The sequence below is a fragment of the Oncorhynchus nerka genome, linkage group LG7, assembly GCF_034236695.1.
Source record: "Oncorhynchus nerka isolate Pitt River linkage group LG7, Oner_Uvic_2.0, whole genome shotgun sequence".
Classification (NCBI taxonomy): domain Eukaryota; kingdom Metazoa; phylum Chordata; class Actinopteri; order Salmoniformes; family Salmonidae; genus Oncorhynchus; species Oncorhynchus nerka.
Genome location: NC_088402.1, coordinates 43118460 through 43134792, shown reverse-complemented (window position 1 = coordinate 43134792; position 16333 = coordinate 43118460). Strand labels below are relative to the sequence as shown.

General features: G+C 43.0%; 2 protein-coding genes across 5 annotated transcripts in view; one reads left to right on the top strand and one right to left on the bottom strand.

Annotated features, from left to right (window-relative positions):
* The first annotated feature begins 644 nt into the window (after nucleotides 1-644).
* On the top strand, nucleotides 645-3445 carry utp23 (UTP23 small subunit processome component). The gene is made up of 3 exons (XM_029663664.2): nucleotides 645-1092; nucleotides 1179-1350; nucleotides 2025-3445. Exons 1-3 carry the CDS (start codon nucleotides 905-907, stop codon nucleotides 2412-2414), a joined length of 750 nt encoding a protein of 249 aa, XP_029519524.1. The 5' UTR covers nucleotides 645-904; the 3' UTR covers nucleotides 2415-3445.
* LOC115131719 (double-strand-break repair protein rad21 homolog A-like) overlaps nucleotides 2782-16333 on the bottom strand; it is a 25908-nt gene continuing 12356 nt past the window's right edge. For all 4 annotated transcript variants that reach the window (XM_029663662.2, XM_029663661.2, XM_065020530.1 and 1 more), the window contains 8 exons: nucleotides 12697-12816; nucleotides 12446-12574; nucleotides 11982-12205; nucleotides 11546-11693; nucleotides 11075-11220; nucleotides 10690-10857; nucleotides 5034-5117; nucleotides 2782-4894 (listed from right to left, as the gene is read on the bottom strand). In XM_029663662.2, the coding sequence (XP_029519522.1) occupies nucleotides 4703-4894; nucleotides 5034-5117; nucleotides 10690-10857; nucleotides 11075-11220; nucleotides 11546-11693; nucleotides 11982-12205; nucleotides 12446-12574; nucleotides 12697-12816 (1211 nt within the window). In that variant the 3' untranslated portion in view covers nucleotides 2782-4702. The remainder of the gene's footprint in view (nucleotides 4895-5033; nucleotides 5118-10689; nucleotides 10858-11074; nucleotides 11221-11545; nucleotides 11694-11981; nucleotides 12206-12445; nucleotides 12575-12696; nucleotides 12817-16333) is intronic.

The following is a 16333-nucleotide window of genomic DNA, read 5'->3' as shown; positions in this document are numbered from 1 at the left end:
CCGAGATATCCAAGTTGTGGAAAAGATCAAATCATGTGTTTTAAAAGTGAGGAAAATGTGACATGTTGCAATTGTGGTGGGAACCATGAAGCTACATCTTTTGATTGTCCGACAAGGGCGAAAGAGAATGAGGTGGCCAAAGTCAGGGCTGTCCAGAGCATGTCATATGCAACAACTGTTAAAAGAGTTGAGGGTTTGATTGGTGCTCCTGAAGAGTCCATGGTGCTGCATAGGCCTTCACTGCAGGCTGCAGGGGTTGCCTTTCACCAACAGGACCCTGACATTTTAAAGGTTAAGAAGGTGGACTTTGTGGCATTTATAGCTATGGTGATTCATGGCACTGCCATGGTGGGGAGAAGGTCCATGAATGTAGATATAATTGTGGATGCAGCGGAGCGGTTCCTGGGACTGAAAGATTTCTCGGTGGAGGAGTTACATGGAGCCTGAGAAGGGAGATTTGAAAGAAGGAAGAAGTGGGAGTATTGTTTTTGTTAATATACTATTTTTATTTGGGTGGATTAAGTTAGTGTCCCTATATCGTATGGATTTTCTTTAAAAAAAATCTTGTTTTGGTTTTCAACCCGTCCAGTTGGAGGCGACAATGCAACTTTTGGCGTCGTAAATCCGCCATAAAACCCACAGAAGAAGAAGAAACAGAAGTCTTGATTCTGACGTTTTGTTTCCAGACGAACATATTCAGCTGTTACTCAAACAAGGAAACGTGTGTTTATATTTTCCAAGCAATTTGATTTTATTGGTTATGAATCCGTGTGTACTAGTAAGCCGATACTGACGAAAATTTACAGAACATACGTAATGCAATTGCGTCCATTTAAGTGATATTTGTGTGTGATTTTTCAGGAAGTAATTTTTAGTACATTCTTGGGCTAGCGAACTAGTCACAATGACGATCAAACGACAAAAGAAAGCCAAGAAAAACATCAATTTCTACAAACATAACTTCAGTTTTAGAGAGCCCTTTCAAATTCTCATCGACGGGACGTTTTGCCAAGCGGCTCTGAAGAATAAGATCCAAATCAAAGAGCAGATGCCGAAATACCTCATGGGGGAGGTGCAACTTTGTACTACAAAGTGAGTGGGGTTTGGTGTTGTAGTAAATGTCACACTGTCGTGAGTTTTACCCAATGACAGTTTTTTTGTAACCTTATGTCCTACAGTTGTGCATTGAAGGAACTCGAATCACTGAAAGACCTCTATGGTGCCAAACTCATCCTGCAGCGGTATCAGGTTAGGAACTGCAAGCATTTCAAGAACCCCGTCTCTGCGTCAGAGTGTCTGCTCTCCATGCTGGAAGGGACCAATCCACACCACTACTTTGTTGCCACACAGGTAAGTGTTATGTCATACCTTTACTTACCTGGGTCAATCAATGGTCCTGTTTCCCTGCTCAGACCTTGCATGCATCAACCGATGGTTGCATGCCACATCATTGACTGCCAAATTGCTGTAACATGGGGTCATGTTCCTCTGCTTAGACATTGCTGATGCATGCCAGATCTTACAACACCTGGATTTGTATCAGCTCCCGAGTGGCGCAGTGGTCTAAGGCACTGCATCTCAGTGCAAGAGGCGTCACTACAGTTCCTGGTTCGATTCCAGACTATCACATCCAGCCGTGATTGGGAGTTCCATAGGGCGGCGCACAATTGGCCCAGCTTCGTCCGGGTTTGGCCAGGGTAGACAATCATTTGTAAATAAGAAATTTGTTCTTAACTGACTTGCCTAGTCAAATAAAGGTAAATAAAGTAACCATATCATATGTTATAGCAATATGGTGCCCTTGATGACGTGCTACACAACCATTGTTTGATGCATGCAACATCTGAGCTGGTGAACACGACCATGTGGTTAGCTGATAGGTATTTTACCTATCTAGGCGTTGTAGGTTTTGGCATGTGTCACCTCAGGATCAACAACCAATAGTGCCGCCCACCTAACTGCATGCATTCAGTCTATACCACATTTTTTGATTCACCTCTTCATGTCGGATGTTCAATTTCTAGGACCAAGAGCTGACAGCAGGCCTGAAGAAGATCCCAGGCGTGCCTCTTATGTATATCATCGTCAACACCATAGTGTTGGACAAGCCCAGCCAATGCTCGGTTAGCCATGTGGAGGCTGTGGCTCTGGGAGAGATGGTCACCCCAGCCCAGCAGCAGAGCATCAACAGCCTGAAGGAGGTGCAGGGGATCGGGCAGGATGGAGAGCGCCGGGGCAAGAAGCGTAAGAGGAAAATCTCCAATCCCAACCCGCTCAGCTGCCTAAAGAAGAAGAAAAAACAGCCACCGACGCAGCCTCTTAAGACTGAGAAGAAGAAACGGACCCGTCAAAGGAAACGCAGCAAGCCAGAGGGAGGCGAGGGTCCATCCCTCAAACCGCTCCCAAACCCTTAGTGTGGTGGGAAGAAGGCTCCCAAAGGTTGAAATTTGAACAGCTGAATGTAAATGTATACCTCTTTTTATAGATAAATTACTGTTTATATCTCTACTAAACAGATTTGCCAGATCAAAGGCATCTCATTGGAATTCAAGAGATCCAACTTCAAATGTCTGGAGAACATATTTTGAAGAAGCACACAATGAATTCAGTCTTTGTATTGCGTTCATGATGTCATGTTTCTAAAAATGTATCCTCAAACAGTTTACAATCTAGTTTTTGACCATCAGAAGGTATTGATATTCTAAGTCATTATTATAGTAAGTCCATAGCCATTATACCCAGTTTGCTGGCTTAATGAACCAGCTATGAAAAGGATCGTCATTGACATGAACCAGTATTAATTTTATTAGAAAACGTACATCAGCTGCTGGGGCTCAGGACTACAAGCATGGCATCAAATATCTGATTTAGAACACATTTTAGCAACAGTATCTACAATATATCATTTTGGGTTTTATACAAAAAGGAAAATGCAAGTTTACTGGCACATAGTTTAAAAGGGGATGCACTGAAACATTACATCATATACAATTTCAGAGGGAGTCCATGGATATCAAAACAATGCATTCATTGTAAAGGATGGTCAGAACTACTTGTCTGCAGCTATGAACCATGATAAGACGAGCAATAGCGTATTCAAGAATGACTGTCGCAACGAGTCTAAACACCTATGCAAGTTTCCATCAAAACTTTTAATTAATGAATACCAAATTAAAGTTTTCTATATACCAGAGATTTCTTGACATTCAGCTGCATCAAATTTGAATTAAATGTAGTTTCCTGACACCCACTGGGCTGAGTTGTCTTGAAAGTTAGAGTGCTGAAAATGACAATGGCTTCAAAATATGATGTGAAAGATGCAGCGTTTAAGTCTAAATCTGACCAAACCATTAACATCTGCATTAGATAGTTGATACGAGTATTTTCATTGTCACAGTATGGACAATGGAGCAATTAATTGGAATAAAGTATATTTCAAAATGGAGCATGCAATAAAGAGTAATTATTTTTAAAATCTACATGATCCTCAAATCACCACAACAACAGAGACATTTTAAATGTCAGACATTTGAAAATATAAAGTACAGTCAAGAGACACAAGCACTTGTAAACACAGAATTAAAAAACAAACCCATTGGAATGCTTGAAACTACTAAGCTACCGTTGGTCTTCAAGATAAGATTGCTGGTGTGTTTCAGAAACTTGCCCAGTACTACACGCTTCTTTTCACTAAAGGGTATAAAACATGAGAACTTTTTTTTATGGGAGGGAAATGGAACCTCTGAATGCAACACATGATTGGATTATCGCTCACATTCTATCAAAACATAGAGCTTTCATTGGATAACAAAAGCCAAAGACAGGAGGCATACAATAATCCCACCAATCATGACATTCAATGACTTCATCCCCCCACCAACCGCCACTTGACCTTTCAATTTAAAAACAAAAATAACATCTCAAGACAAAAAAGCACATACTGAACAAAAAATATAAACACAACATGTAAAATGTTGGTCCCATGTTTCACGAGCTGAAAGAGTTCCCAGACATTTTCCATACGCACAAAAAAACTATTTCTCCAATTTTGGGCACAAATTTGTTTACATCGCTGTTGGTGAGCATTTCTACCTGGCAGGCATGGCATATCAAGAAACTGATTAAACAGCATGATCATTACACATGTCCACTGTGTGCTGGGGACAATAAAAGCCCACTAAAATGTGCAGTTTTGTCACATAACACAATGTCTCAAGTTTTGAGGGAGCGTGCAATTGGCATGTTGACTGCAGGAATGTCCACCAAAGCTGTTGCCAAAGAATTCAATACACATTTTTCTACCATAAGTCGTTTTATGCACATCGTCATTTTAGAGAATTTGGCAGTACTTCCAACCGGCCTCACAACCACAGACCAGGTGGAGCCACACCAGCCCAGGCTTCTTCACCTGCGGGTGGGGGGATGTGCTGAGAAGTATTTCTGTCTATAATAAAGCCCTTTTGTGGGGAAAAACTAATTGGCTGGACGTGGCTCCCCAGTGGGTAGGCCTATGCCCTCTCAGGCCCAGCGCCCCTGCCCAGTCGTGTGAAATCCATAGATTTTAAAATGTTGCCGGTTGTATTTATATTTTTGTTCAGCGTAGGTATAAAAATAAAAATAAATGTATATGCACAGTGTTAGAGAACTAAATAACATTCTATACAAAACAACAGTTTTAGAGTAAAAGCAGCCAGTGTCGAGTCTAGATTAGGTGGAAGCGGGCTCCAGGGGTGGCGATGATGTCGCTGTAGTGCTCTGTCTGGTTGAGCTCCACCGCCTGCTGCTTCTTTAGAACCAGGAAGCTGTAGAACTTGGCGGCAGCCTGCTTCTTGTTGTTGTTCCTGCACAGATCCAGCAGGCTAATTTGCTGGGCCCCCGTCTTGGCCATCACCCTCTGTTGAAGGGAGGGAGAGAACAGGTGCGTCACGGTTAAAGACCCGGTTCTGGTTAGAAATGTTGGAGTTGTTCACTTGGCGAGTCACAACAATTAGTACAGTTCTTAGTGCTCTTGTAGAAGCTCTCCTATGACATACCTGTAGGCCGTGGAGCATCTGCTGGGTTCTCTTGTTCCACCTCCTCTCCTCTCGGGCCTGTTCTCCGGCCTGACCTTCCTCATCCTTTCATGGAACACACATAACATTAACTCTACATAAATAATACACTTTGGCTAATGTACAAGCAATGCAAGACCGTAAGAGACATGCTTCTGCGTACTCCTAGGCCTACAGTGCCTTCAGAAAGTATTAATACACCATTACTTATTCCACATTTTTTGTTACAACCCGAATTCAAAATTTATTAAAATAGATTTCTCACCCATCTATTCACAATTTTATTGAAAATTAAATACACTAAAATCGTAAATGTTGGGCGATTAGGCCTGGCTCACTGAATTCCAATTTATCCCAAAGGTGTTCGATGGGGTTGAGGTCAGGACTCTGTGCAGGCCAGTAAAGTTCTTCCACACCGATCGACAAACCGTTTCTGTATGTACCTCGCTTTGTGCGCGGGGGCATTGTCGCACTGAAACAGGAAAGGGCTTTTGCTGGAACTAAGGTGCCTTATTCCTCCTCCGCCAAACTTTACAGTTGGCACTATGCATTTCAGGCAGGTAGCGTTCTCTTGGCAATCGCCAAACGCAGATTCGTCATCGGACTGCCAGATGGTGAAGCGTGATTCATCACTCCAGCGAATGTGTTTCCACTGCTCCAGAGTCCAATGGCGGCAAGCTTTACACCACTCCAGCCAACGCTTGGCATTGCGCACAGTGATCTTAGGCTTGTGTGCGGCTGCTCGGCCATGGAAAACCATTTCACAATGCTCCCGATGAACAGTTATTGTGCTGATGTTGCTTCCCAAGGCAGTTTGGAAGTCGGTAGTGAGTGTTGCAACCGAGGACAGAATTTCCTATGCGCTATGCACTTCAGCACTTGGCGGTCTCGTTCTGTGAGCTTGTGTGGCCTACCACTTGGTAGCTGAGCTGTTGTTGTTCATAGATGTTTCCACTTCACAATAACAACTTACAGTTGACCGGGGCAGCTCTAACAGGGCAGAAATTTAACAAATTGACTTGTTGGAAAGGTGGCATCCTATGACAGAATCACGTTGAAAGTCACTCAGCTCTTCGGTACGGGCCATTCTACTGCCAATGTTCCCTATGGAGATTGTATGGCTGTGTGCTCGATTTTATACACCTGTCAGCAATGGCTGAAATAGCCAAATCCACTAATTTGAAGGGGTGTCCACATACTTTTAAATATACACTACCGGTGAAAAGTTTGGGGTCACTTAGAAATGTCCTTGTTTTTGAAAGAAAATAAAAACAATTTTCCATTAAAATAACATCAAATTGATCAGGAATACAGTGTAGGCATTGTTAATGTTGTAAATTACTATTGTAGCTGGAAATGACAGATTTGTTTTATTGAATATCTACACAGGTATACAGAGGCCCATTACCAGCAACCACTCCTGTGTTCCAATGGTACGTTGTATTAGCTAATCAAAGTTTATCATTTTATTTATCTTTTTTTTCTCCCCAATTTTGTGGTATCCAATTGGTAGTTAGTCTTGTCTCATCGCTGAAACTCCTGTACGGACTCGGGAGAGGCAAAGGTTGAGGACCGTGCGTCCCCCGAAACACAACCAAGCCGCACTGCTTCTTGACACAATGCCCACTTAAGACGGAAGCCAGCCGCACCAATGTGTCAGAGGAAACACCGTACACCCGGTGACCGTGTCAGGGTGCATTGCGCCCGGCCCTCCCCTAACCCGGACAACGCTGTGCCAATTGTGCACCGCCCCATGGTTCTCCCGGTCACGGTCGGCTGCCACAGAGCCTGGACTCGAATCTCTAGTGGCACAGCTAGCACTGCGATGCAGTGTCTTAGACCACTCTTCCACTCAGGAGGCCCAAGTTTATAATTTTAAAAGGCTAATTGATCATTACAAAACCCTTTTGCAATTATGTTAGTGCAGCTAAAAACGGTTGTTCTGATTATAAAGAAGCAATAAAAATAGCCTTCTTTAGACGAGTTGAGTATCTGGAACAGCATTTGTGGGTTCGATTACAGACTCAAAATGGCCAGAAACAAATCACTTTTTTCTGAAACTCGTCAGTCTATTCTTGTTCTGAGAAATGAAGGCTATTCCATGTGAGAAATTGCCAAGAAACTGAAGATCTCGTACAACACCGTAACTACTCCCTTCACAGAACAGCGCAAACAGGCTCTAACCAGACTAGAAAGAGGAGTGGTGTCTAGTTTGAGAAACAGACGCCTCACAAGTCCTCAACTGGCAGCTTCATTAAATAGTACCCGCAAAACACCAGTCTCGACGTCAACAGTGAAGAGGCGACTCCGGGATGCTGGCCTTCTAGGCAAGGTTGCAAAGAAAAACCCATATCTCAGACTGGCCAATAAAAAGAAAAGATTAAGACGGGCAAAAGAACACAGACACTGAACAGAGGAAGATTGGAAAAAAGTATTATGGACGACGAATCTAAGTTTGAGGTGTTCAGATCACAAAGAAGAACATTCTTGAGACAGAAAAAATGAAAATATGCTGCAGGAGTGCTTGACGCCATCTGTTAAGCATGATGGCGGCAATGTGATGGTCTGGGGTGCTTTGGTGGTGGTAAAGTGGGAGATTTGTACAGGGTAAAAGGCATCTTGAAGAAGGAAGGCCATCCCTCTATTTTGCAACGCCATGCCATACCCTGTGGACGGCGCTTAAATTGGAGCCAATTTCCTCCTACAACAGGACAATGACCCAAAGCACAGCTCTAAACTATTCAATAACTATTTGGGGAATAAGCAGTCAGCTGGTATTCTGTCTATTATAAAGTGGCCAACACAGTCACCGGATCTCAACCCTACTGAGCTGTTGTGGGAGCAGCTTGACCGTAAGAAGTGCCAATCAAGCCAATCTAATTTGTGGGAGGTGATTCAGGAAGCATGGGGTGAAATCTCTTCAGATTACCTCAACAAATTGACAACTAGAATGCCAAAGGTCTGCAAGGCTGTAATGGTTGCAAATGGAGGATTCTTTGACGAAAGCAAAGTTTGAAAGACACAATTATTATTTAAATTAAAAATCATTATTTATAACCTTGTCAACGTCTTGACTATATTTCCTATTCATTTTGCAACTCATTTCATGTATGTTTTCATGGAAAACAAGGACATTTCTAAGTGACCCCAAACTTTGAACGGTAGTGTATAAGTCTCAAAGAGCACTCCACACCTAGATTTTGCAACATTTGCAAATAATTATTTTCAAAATTCTTCAAGCTCTGTCAAATTGGTAGTTGATCATTGCTCGACAACCATTTTCAGGTTTTGCCATAGATTTTCAAGCAGATTTAAGTCAAAACTGTAACTCGGCCACTGTCTTCTTGGTAAGCAACTCCAGTGTAGATTTAGCTTTGTGTTTTGGGTTATTGTCCTGCTGAAAGGTGAGTGTCTGGTGGAAAGCAGACAACCAGGTTTTCCTCTAGCATTTTGCCTGTGCTTAGCTCCATTCCGTTTATTTTTTATCCTGAAAAACTCCCCAGTCCTTAACAATTACAAGAATACCCATAACATGATGCAGCCACCACTATGCTTGAAAATATGGAGCGTGGTACTCAGTAATGTGTTGCATTGGATTTGCCGCAAACAACACTTTGTATTCAGCACAAAAAGTGAATTGCTTTGCCACATGTTTTGCAGTATTACTTTAGTACCTTGTTGCAAACAGGATGCACGTTTTGGAATCTTTTTTATTCTATACAGGCTTCCTTCTTCTGACTGTCAATTAGGTTAGTATTGTGGAGTAACTACAATTCTGTTGACCGTCTGGCACTGCAGGATTTGAGTCCCTGGCGGCGTAGTGTGTTACTGATGGTAGGCTTTGTTACTTTGGTCCCAGCTCTCTGCAGGTCATTCACTAGGTCCCCCCGTGTGGTTCTGGGATTTTTGCTCACCGTTTTTGTGATCATTTTGACCCCACGGGGTGAGATCTTGCGTGGAGCCCCAGATCGAGGGAGATTATCAGTGGTCTTGTATGTCTTCCATTTCCTAATAATTGCTCCCACAGTTGATTTCTTCAAACCAAGCTGCTTACCTATTGCAGATTCAGTCTTCCCAGCCTGGTTCAGGTCTACAATTTTGTTTCTGGTGTCCTTTGACAACTCTTTGGTCTTGGCCATAGTGGAGTTTGGAGTGTGACTGTTTGAGGTTGTGGACAGGTGTCTTTTATACTGATAACAAGTTCAAACATGTGCCATTAATACAGGTAACGAGTGGAGGACAGAGGAGCCTCTTAAAGAAGTTACAGGTCTGTGAGAGCCAGAAATCTTGCTCGTTTGTAGGTGACCAAATACTTATTTTCCACCATAATTTGCAAATAAATTCATTAAAAATCCTACAATGTGATTTATCTGGATTTTTTTTCTCATTTTGTCTGTCCTAGTTGAAGTGTACCTATGATGAAAATTACAGGCCTCTCATCTTTTTAAGTGGGAGAACTTGCACAATTGGTGGCTGACTAAATACTTTTTTGCCCCACTGTATATATTCTTAATTTCATTCCTTTAGATTAGTGTGTATTGTTGTGAAATGGTTAGATATTACTTGATAGGTATTACTGCACTGTTGTAGCTAGAAACACAAGCATTTCGCTACACCCGCAATAACATCTGCTAAACATGTGTATGTGACAAATCAAATGTGATTTAATTTGAATAGGTGCCCTTCTTTGCGAGCCATTGGAAAACCTGTGTCTTTGTGGTTGAGGGACCTTACAGATCATTTTATGTGTGTGGTACAGAGATAAAGCAGTCGTTTAAAAATCATGATAAACACTATTATTGCACACAGAGTGAGTTCATGCAACTTATGTGACTTGTTTAGCAAATTTTTACTCCTGAACTTATTTAGGCTTGCCATAACAAAGGGATTAAATACTAATTGACTCAAGACATTACAGCTTTTACTTTAAGTAATTTGTAAAATAAATAGAAAACATAATTCCACTTTGACATTATGGGGTATTGTGTGTAGGCCAGTGATAATATTTGTAACAAATGTTTATCTACTGGCTTCCTAAGTTGCGTAGCGGTTTAAGGCACTGCATCGCCGGCTTTACTTGGCTCATCGCATTCTAGTGCCTCCTTGTGGCGGGCCGGGCGCCTGCAGGCTGACTTCAGTCGTCAGTTGAGCGATGTTTCCTTCGACACATTGGTGCAGCTGGCTTCCGGGTTGAGTGGGTAGGTGTTAAGAAGCGCAATTTGGAGGGTCATGTTTCTGGAGGAAGCATGACTCAATCATCACCTCTCCCAAGCCCATTGGGGAGTTGCAGCGATAAGACAAGATCGTAAATGGATATCATAAAATTGGGGAGAAAAGGGGGGTAAAATACAAAACAATTATAATATCTATTTTAAATTCAGGCTGTAACACAACAAAATGTGGAAAACGTCAAGGGGTGTGAATACTTTCTGAAATCTCTGTACATATTTAGCTTCCTTTTGCAAGCTAAGACAGAATAGATCAGTGGTCACCCGCCATGGTCCAAGAGAGCCACATTGTCTTTAGATACGCAATTCCATCAGCTGTTTAGTTCTTACTTGGAACACAAGTCTACACACCCTGTAGCTCTCCAGGACCAGGAGGGTTGGCGGTGACCTCCGGCACATCTTTATCTCACCTCCTCGTCTGAGTCGTCCTCTCCTTCCTTCTTGTCCTTTTTCTCCCCTATCAGGTCCAGCTCGGGGAACTGGCTGAGGTTGGTGCTGTCCTCAGGGGGCAGCTCCACCGTTATGTCCAATTGCTGGGACACACCTGAATGGTTGGCAGCCTGTTCCAGAGTACCCATCTGGATAGAGAGAGAATAAGAATGTTTGAGTGGTTGAGTATGGGCAAAAGGTAGAAGCAGGTCATACTTCTACTATCAAAAAGCACTAATGAGATCTTCCAGTGGATACAATATCAAACCCCAACAAGCCTTATATGCTTGACAAACTGCCTTTGAAAGTTTCCCTAGCCATAGTTAAACAGGGCTTGAGCGAAGAGAGGAGGAAAGAGGCACTCACGGGCAAGGCTGGCTCTGTGTCCTGGGCCTTGCGTTTCTGGCCGTGCATGGAGGAGGGTGGGGGCATGACTGACTCGTCCAGGGTGGTCCTGCTGCCCTCCATGGCCGATGCCTGCAATACACTGGGCTCCTCCAGGATGGTCTGGTCTGGAGCGCATACAATTACACACAGACAGAACATTAAACTACAGTAATCAAAGAAAGGTATTGAGTACAAGTACATGAGTGTTATGGATGAGGATCAGATGAAGTGCCTATGTCAGATTGGGAGTCTGTCTGTTCCACTGGAGTTGAAGAAATTCCAATAGTACTACTTTGAGTGTCTACTACTTTAAATGTATCTACTTTGAATACCAGCCTATGTCTTAATGTGACCATGCCGAGAGTTGGCCCTCTAGCCTATAATGGCATCTACTGTAGAGGAATGCACTGTTGACATTCGGTAGTGAGTTAACGGAGTGGAGTATCTCACCGATGATGTCCCTCTGCATGACCTCCTCTCTGGGCACCTCAGGGTTCTCCAGGTCCTTCAAGAACTCATCCAGGCTGTCTGCCTCACCTCCCTTCCGCCTCTTCCTCATCTCATCTGGAACCAGGGGGGTCAGGGTGCGGGTGAACATCTACAGAAAGAGAAAGAGAGGGGGAGAAAGAGAGAGAGGATAGAGTCAGTGTTAGGCTAGGTAGAAACAACAATGCACAAAACCCCTAAAAATAGTGGCTACATTATGTCCTCACAAACTGATTGTTGAGAATAGAAACATATAGAAAAGCTCTAATGAAAGAGATTTAGGAATTAACATAAACACATCTGTGGGGGAAACAGAAAAGCCATTGCCAGGTGCTGGATTGAACACAATAACAGTACACAGCCCTTGTTTGTCTAACTACCAGACCAGTTGCTGGGTTACCTTAAGAAGCCTGCTGTTCCAGAGGGGCTGTGCTGGCAGAGAGAAGAGCTTCTCCACGCCTCCCGTCTCTTTCCACATCATCAGCTTCTTGGTGGGTGGCGCAAGGTCCAGCGTGGTGACGATGTCAGAGTAGTCGCTGAGCTGGGCACGGATGGTCTTGCTATCCAGCTCCTTCAGGTTGTCCACAATCAGCTTCCTCTTCCTCTTGGCTTTGGTTTCCTTCACTGTGAGGAGTAAAGAGAAAATAACTTGTAAGTGAATAGTGACATTTGGTGGCAGCAGTGGGATCCAGGGTGGTAGGGGTGCCTTGAAGAACAAGCAAGTGTTGAAGATCTTTTGTGTGCTACTAAACTCCAAGACCAGAGCAGTGGTGCTCCTAAGTGAATACGTTATGGCATAGATCTATGTGATGTAGAACATACATAACATGACTATCAGAATTTGAGAGATTGTGGGCTGCTGACCTGTGATGTCGATGGGCTCCAGGGCGAAAGCCTCCTCCTCGTTGTGTACCAGCGTGGTCTGCTCTGTCTGGTCCTGCATGGCGGGCAGGGGCTCTGCTGGGCCTGAGTCTGGGCTGTCTGGACCTCCCGCTATACACACAACATTTAGAAAAATATAAAAACATACAATAACTAATACAAAAGAGTTCGCTTAGACCATGTTGGTCGAAACATTGTTATGGGAACAGCATATGGTAAGTGTTGCAACTTACGTGAGAGGGCATCAAAGTCATCTTCGACATCGTGTTCCTGCAGCCTCAGCACGCTCTCTGTGATGGCGGGAGGGTCATCGAAAATGCCACCCCCATCCTTGTTACTTAGGAGCTTGTCAACTAGAAACAGGCATGAAAGTGGCAATGCTCAGCAGGAATTAAAGCTGTAATATGTAACTTTTTGGCCAAACTGACCAAATTCACAGACATTTGAGTTATAGATATGTGATTCATTGAAAACAAGTCTTAAAAAGTATATATGTGCTAAACTATCCCTCTCAGCACTGCCTGGACTGCGCAAAAATGCAAATGCTTTCCGTTTGAGTTATATTTGGTTTTATTTTCATCGTTTTGTGTGCTATTTCTATGCTTCCTATTTTTAAGTTTCGTTTTTCGATTAAATCTGTATTGCTGAAGTTATTGCACGATTGAAATTTAAACTTAATTTTCGATTGAGCTGACATGTAGCATTTAAGGCGTCCGCATGCTTCCCATCTGAAATAGTCCGGAAGAGTTGGTACATATATTCTGACTACATTTTGTGACGTTTTTGTTTGTTCTGGTCTTCGGCAAGTTTTTCTTTTGGTTGTTCGTGCACACACAAAAATGTCTTGAGGCAAGTCGGTAGCCGAAGTCTACAACTCTTCATCGGTCACTGGTCAACAGCAATTCAACGGCTCAGACACAAGACCTAAGTGGCAGGTTCTACAGACAATCACAGACTACAAAAAGAAAACCAGCCACATCACAGACACCGACGTCTTGCTTCCAGACAAACTAAACACCGTCTTTGTCCGCTTTGACGACCACACAGTGCCACCAAGGACTGTGGGCTCTCCTTCTCCGTGGCCGACATGAGTAAGACATTTAAACGTGTTAACCCTCGCAAGGCTGCCGGCCCAGACGGCATCCTTAGCCACGTCCTCAGAGCATGCGCAGACCAGCTGGTTGGTGTTTTAAGGACATATTCAATCTCTCCCTATCCCAGTCTGCTGTCCCCACATGCTTCAAGATGGCCACCATTGTTCCTGTATCCAAGAAGGCAAAGGTAACGGTACTAAATGACTATCGCCCCGTAGCACTCACTTCTGTCATCATGAAGTGCTTTGAGAGACTAGTCAAGGATCATATCACCTACACCCTAGACCCACTTCAATTTGTATACCGCCCCAATAGGTCCACAGGCGATGCGATCGCCATCACACTGCCCTATCCCATCTGGACAAGGGGAATAGCTATGTAAGAATGCTGTTCATTGACTACAGCTCAGCATTCAACACCATAGTACCCTCCAAGCTCATCATTAATCAAATCAAATTTTATTTGTCACATGCAGATGTTAGTGCGAGTGTAGCGAAATGCTTGTGCTTCTAGTTCCGACAATGCAGTAATAACCAACAAGTAATCTAGCTAACAATTCCAAAACTACTACCTTATAGACAAGTGTAAGGGGATAAAGAATATGTACATAAAGATATATGAATGAGTGATGGTACAGAGCGGCATAGGCAAGATACAGTAGATGGTATTGAGTGCAGTATATACATATGAGATGAGTATGTAAACAAAGTGGCATAGTTAAAGTGGCTAGTGATACATGTATTACATAAAGATGCAGTAGATGATATAGAGTACAGTATATACAGTGCCTTGCGAAAGTATTCGGCCCCCTTGAACTTTGCGACCTTTTGCCACATTTCAGGCTTCAAACAAAAGATATAAAACTGTATTTTTTGTGAAGAATCAACAACAAGTGGGACACAATCATGAAGTGGAACGACATTTATTGGATATTTCAAACTTTTTTAACAAATCAAAAACTGAAAAATTGGGCGTGCAAAATTATTCAGCCCCTTTACTTTCAGTGCAGCAAACTCTCCAGAAGTTCAGTGAGGATCTCTGAATGATCCAATGTTGACCTAAATGACTAATGAAGATAAATACAATCCACCTGTGTGTAATCAAGTCTCCGTATAAATGCACCTGCACTGTGATAGTCTCAGAGGTCCGTTAAAAGCGCAGAGAGCATCATGAAGAACAAGGAACACACCAGGCAGGTCCGAGATACTGTTGTGAAGAAGTTTAAAGCCGGATTTGGATACAAAAATATTTCCCAAGCTTTAAACATCCCAAGGAGCACTGTGCAAACAATAATATTGAAATGGAAGGAGTATCAGACCACGGCAAATCTACCAAGACCTGGCCGTCCCTCTAAACTTTCAGCTCATACAAGGAGAAGACTGATCAGAGATGCAGCCAAGAGGCCCATGATCACTCTGGATGAACTGCAGAGATCTACAGCTGAGGTGGGAGACTCTGTCCATAGGAAAACAATCAGTCGTATATTGCACAAATCTGGCCTTTATGGAAGAGTGGCAAGAAGAAAGCCATTTCTTAAAGATATCCATAAAAAGTGTCGTTTAAAGTTTGCCACAAGCCACCTGGGAGACACACCAAACATGTGGAAGAAGGTGCTCTGGTCAGATGAAACCAAAATTGAACTTTTTGGCAACAATGCAAAACGTTATGTTTGGCGTAAAAGCAACACAGCTCATCACCGTGAACACACCATCCCCACTGTCAAACATGGTGGTGGCAGCATCATGGTTTGGGCCTGCTTTTCTTCAGCAGGGACAGGGAAGATGGTTCAAATTAATGGGAAGATGGATGGAGCCAAATACAGGACCATTCTGGAAGAAAACCTGATGGAGTCTGCAAAAGACCTGAGACTGGGACGGAGATTTGCTTCCAACAAGACAATGATCCAAAACATAAAGCAAAATCTACAATGGAATGGTTCAAAAATAAACATATCCAGGTGTTAAATTGGCCAAGTCAAAGTCCAGACCTGAATCCAATCGAGAATCTGTGGAAAGAACTGAAAACTGCTGTTCACAAATGCTCTCCATCCAACCTCACTGAGCTCGAGCTGTTTTGCAAGGAGGAATGGGAAAAAATGTCAGTCTCTCGATGTGCAAAACTGATAGAGACATACCCCAAGCGACTTACAGCTGTAATCGCATCAAAAGGTGGCACTACAAAGTATTAACTTAAGAGGGCTGAATAATTTTGCACGCCCAATTTTTCAGTTTTTGATTTGTTAAAAAAGTTTGAAATATCCAATAAATGTCGTTCCACTTCATGATTGTGTCCCACTTGTTGTTGATTCTTCACAAAAAAATACAGTTTTATATCTTTATGTTTGAAGCCTGAAATGTGGCAAAAGGTCGCAAAGTTCAAGGGGGCCGAATACTTTCGCAAGGCACTGTACGTATACATATGAGATGAATAATGTAGGGTATGTAAACATTATATTAGGTAGCATTGTTTAAAGTGGCTAGTGATATATTTTACATCATTTCCCATCAATTCCCATTATTAAAGTGGCTGGAGTTGAGTCAGTGTGTTGGCAGCAGCCACTCAATGTTAGTGGTGGCTGTTTAACAGTCTGATGGCCTTGAGATAGAAGCTGTTTTTCAGTCTCTCGGTCCCAGCTTTGATGCACCTGTACTGACCTCGCCTTCTGGATGATAGCGGGGTGAACAGGCAGTGGCTCGGGTGGTTGTTGTCCTTGATGATCTTTATGGCCTTCCTGTGACATCGGGTGGTGTAGGTGTCCTGGAGGGCAGGTAGTATG